The sequence below is a fragment of the Apteryx rowi genome, unplaced genomic scaffold (genome assembly GCF_003343035.1).
Source record: "Apteryx rowi isolate R43461 unplaced genomic scaffold, aptRow1 scaffold_180, whole genome shotgun sequence".
Taxonomy (NCBI): domain Eukaryota; kingdom Metazoa; phylum Chordata; class Aves; order Apterygiformes; family Apterygidae; genus Apteryx; species Apteryx rowi.
Genome location: NW_020448086.1, coordinates 1,183,883 through 1,187,863, shown reverse-complemented (window position 1 = coordinate 1,187,863; position 3,981 = coordinate 1,183,883). Strand labels below are relative to the sequence as shown.

Below are 3,981 nucleotides of genomic sequence, written 5' to 3'. Positions count from 1 at the left end.
CTGCTGCGCCTAATGAGCAGGCGAACGGCGCTTGCCAGGAGGAGCTAGTAATTTACTGCAAGAACCATTAAAAGCAATTACAACGAAACTAAAAATTTTCATCAAACCTGAATGGTTACTCCTAATTTGTGCACGAAGAGAGATTCACTTAAATTAATTTTCTGGACTGGCAACTCATAGTCCTAAAAGCATCACAGGGGAAAATTATTTAGTAGAAGGTTACTATTACGGAATGGCAAATGAGAAAGGTGCACTGAAAAGCCCTGACGAGCTTGACAAACCCAACCGCTCGCGAGCAAGCCCCTCTGGAAGCTCGTATGGGTCCTCGACTCATGCAGGAAAGGGGTTGCTGCCTGGGGGCTGCGTTTTCAGGAGCTCTTTGTCTACTGCGTTTGACGCGTGGGTCGAGGCTCTCCGCAGACCGCCAGCTCGCCGGGACCGCAGCCCGGTGCCCGCCGCGCCTCGCGGCTCCGGGCGGCCGGGGCGGCCGCAGCGCGGGGCACCGGGCCGGGGAGCGGCGTCGGGCAGAGCGGACGCGCGCAGCTCCGGCTTTGGCTTCCCTCGCTGCGCAGGTTCCTCTCTAGGGTATCCCCAGGCACGGTGAGACCTGGGGCTGTCTGGTGCTAGTACCAATTCGGTTGAACAACGGCAGCAGCGGAGAGTACGGGCCCCCTTCCGAGAGGCGCTCTCAGCGCGCGGCGGCGTTAGCCCGGGTTTGTCCCGGCCTCGGGCCCGGGCCCGGGCCGAGCCCCGGGGGAACAGGGCCGCTCGGCCGCGCCGTTTCAGAGCCCCGTGGTCCGGGCAAACCAAGGCCAGTTCTGTGGCACTGCCTCGTCCAAACAGCAAAGCAAGCTCGGTGCAGCCTGGGAGATCAAAATCCATCGCCTTTGTTAAAAACGAAAAGGCAAACACTATCTGTGGTTTAGTGGGCATGGATTTAATGGAAGAAACCATGAAAAATAATTGTCATTTCTGCCTTGTTAAAGTGGACGGCCCTTGTTATTCGTCGGGGGCCCCGTGCGGCGCCCCCCGCCGTAATTCTTGGGGCGGGTGGATTTATTATTGCAGTTATGCACAGTGTTATTAGACTGGGTCTTCTGTGCTAGAGCTGTGGCTCCGGGAAGAGCGGAATGCCTGGGGATGCCAGGAGATGAATAGTGTTAGCATCAGAGCGTCTTTTCAGGTGGAAAATGAGCATCTCTTGGAGGCGTGCTGGTACGTGCAGCGGCCTTCCTGGTAAGAGGAAGGTGGGTCTGATGAGCGCTTCCGCTCTTTAGAGCACCGAAGAGGGATGCTCCAGAATGGCTGGTTATTCTCCTACCTTTTGTGCGTGAGAGCACCAGAGAGAAGTGAAAGTGGCCCTGATTTTAATCATACATCATTGCCCCTGTCTACTAGGTCCATAAACTTCGCCTGCAGGCTGAAATAGCATTGACTTACCCTGAACTCTCTTCCAGTGTCTGATTACTGAAGTGGAATCTGTCTGATCGACTTAATAAGAATTTACCACTGCACTAAATGACGAAAATTTGTTTTTTGCATGGCTGGGTTTTTGCAGTTGATGGCATTTTGAGCTCTCCCTCCTGGAGGCAAATAATCTCCATAAATACTCTTATTCCTGACCTCATTAGCTAGATCCAGAGCAAACACCACTTTGCACTGTTGTCTAGAGAGCTGCTGTAGACATTTCAAAACATGTTGGGAAGTGAGAAAACTCTGACCCATGCTCCTTGCAATAACAATGTAGGGTTCCTGCAGAGGACCAACAGCCTGGAAGACAAGGGTCGGATCGTGAGCTCTCTGAAGGAAAGGCAGTCCTCCAAGAGCCTGCTGGCCTGCGAGAACAGCGAGAGGGAAGCCAGGTTCAGGCGGACCGAGACGGACTTCTCCAATCTGTATGCCAGAGGTAAGCGCACTTTACAGCTACTGCTTGCTCCATCTCAGGCACATCCYTTAATGTAGCCTGCCTTCGCTTCCCTTGGAAGTGTAGCCGCTTCAGACCTTGCTTTTGCTTGGTTGCTTTTTAAGGAAACTATGTGTGCATGTTTGCTGAGAGCCGCACTGAAGATGCTGGCAAGTTGTCTTAACATTTTACATACTTTGGGCTAATCCTCTCCAGCTGAGCTCCAGCAGTTCCTCTGGAGTCACTCGAGATCTAGCCTCTAGAAGGAGAATAATTTCTTATTTTATTTCCTTCTTAGTAAGTTAGCAATGAAACCGGATTGCTAGTATGGGGCCGTTGGCGAGGAGGGTGGGGAAGAGAAATCAGCCTTTCTCGGGGAGGAGAGGGAGCGTTGCAGGAGAAGGGTAGGTGCGGGGTTTGGTGCCCTTTGCTGTGGTCTCCCGTGACCTGTCCCCGCCGGGGCTGCTCCCCCTGCGCCTCACGCTCCGAGCAGCCGCTGACGGCTCGGTTTTGCCCGCAGATTTGCTGCCCGCCAAGAATGGCGAGGAGCAGACCATGCAGTTCCTGCTGGAGGTCGTCGACATCCTCCTCAACTACGTGAGGAAGACGTTTGACAGATCCACCAAAGTGCTGGACTTCCACCACCCGCACCAGCTCCTGGAGGGCATGGAGGGCTTCAACTTGGAGCTCTCAGACAACCCTGAGTCTCTGGAGCAGATCCTGGTGGACTGCCGGGACACGCTCAAGTACGGCGTGAGGACAGGTAGGTCCCCACGGAKAGCTGCCGGGGGAGGCTCGGCCCTGCGGGGCTGCTGCCCGGCGCACGGCGAGGGGAGCGGGCTTGAGCCTCCAGCGGCACYCGCGGCCTCGCCGCTGACCCGGCAGCTCCGCTCCGGGGCTCTTCCGGCGCTGGGAAACTCCCGTCGCTGCTGCTGCCTCCGTCCCCGCAGGGGCAGGGCTCGGTGCTGCTGGCAGAGCCCAGGCACAAGTTTGCAAGACGTAATCTCCTTCACTTGATGAAATGCGAGCTGTCTGTATCTCCAGGGAGCAATATCATTAGGTAAATGAGGGCATAAATGACACTGAATTTGCAGTTTTTCTTCCTTATGTTCACCAGACGTTTAATGAAAAAGAGAGTGAAATCCTAGGAATCGTCAATAAAGGAACCCTACGGATTTCAGCCCATTATCCGGGAGCCCCGCCTAGCCAGGTCCTTCTGAAACAGATAGAAATGCCCGTTTACACTAATTTCTTCTGCTTGGCGAGCTCTAGCCAGCCTCTGATCTTTCGGGCTGTTTGGCCCGAAACGTTTCGCAGCTGCGCTAGCAGGAGGCTCGGCTGGCAGCAGGCCGGGCTGCTGCGGGCGCCGCGGAGCGCGGCTGGGCCCGGCCCTGCCCTGCCCGCAGCAGCGCGGCTGGGCCCGGCCCTGCCCTGCCCTGCCCTGCCCTGCCCTGCCCTGCCCTGCCCTGCCCGCCCCGGGCTGCGCTGGCGCTGCCGGCGCGGCCGCGGTGCCGCCGGGGAGCTCGTGCGGCTGCACAGGGCCAGCTCCGGGGGGCAGCTGCGGTGGCACCGTGGCGGGCAGCAAACTCGTCCCCCTCGCCCCTCCTTCTTCCTGGGGCCGGCAGCACCTGTCCCCCGCGACCGCAGATACACGGGTACCTGCTCGGGTGCGAGCCCTGTAGCTGGGTACGCTGCGAAAAGAGCTCCTGGGATCGTGCGGCGACCCAGAGCGCAGCGGGGCATTGCGAAGGCCGCCGCCAGCTCCCCCGGGCCCGAGGGGTCACTGGCTCTCTCCAGGCAAAGCTCCCGTTAAGGCTAGCGAGGATGACTACGCAGTCCAGCCCCGGGAAAGCCGCGTGCTCGCCGGCGGCGCCGGGAGATCTGCGAGACGTCTGTCAAAATAACCCCCCAGCCGTGGGGCATGTCGTGGCAACGGAGAGGTTTGCTGAGCTGCGCCGGGGTAACACCGGGCATTAGCCCCTGCCCAGCCCCGCAGCGGGAAGGTGCCGGAGGGCAAACACCGCCGGCCCCCTGCACGCCCCTCCCGCACGCCCGGGCGGCTGGAAGCTGGCGAAGAG

The 3,981-nt window shown here is 58.6% G+C and overlaps 1 protein-coding gene across 1 annotated transcript in view; it reads left to right on the top strand.

The window, feature by feature from the left end:
- The first annotated feature begins 1,670 nt into the window (after window positions 1–1,670).
- Window positions 1,671–3,981, top strand: part of GAD1 (glutamate decarboxylase 1) — a 21,556-nt gene continuing 19,245 nt past the window's right edge. Inside the window, exons 1-2 of the mRNA XM_026061419.1 lie at window positions 1,671–1,906; window positions 2,424–2,666. Coding sequence (XP_025917204.1) covers window positions 1,696–1,906; window positions 2,424–2,666 — 454 coding nt within the window. The 5' untranslated portion in view covers window positions 1,671–1,695. The remainder of the gene's footprint in view (window positions 1,907–2,423; window positions 2,667–3,981) is intronic.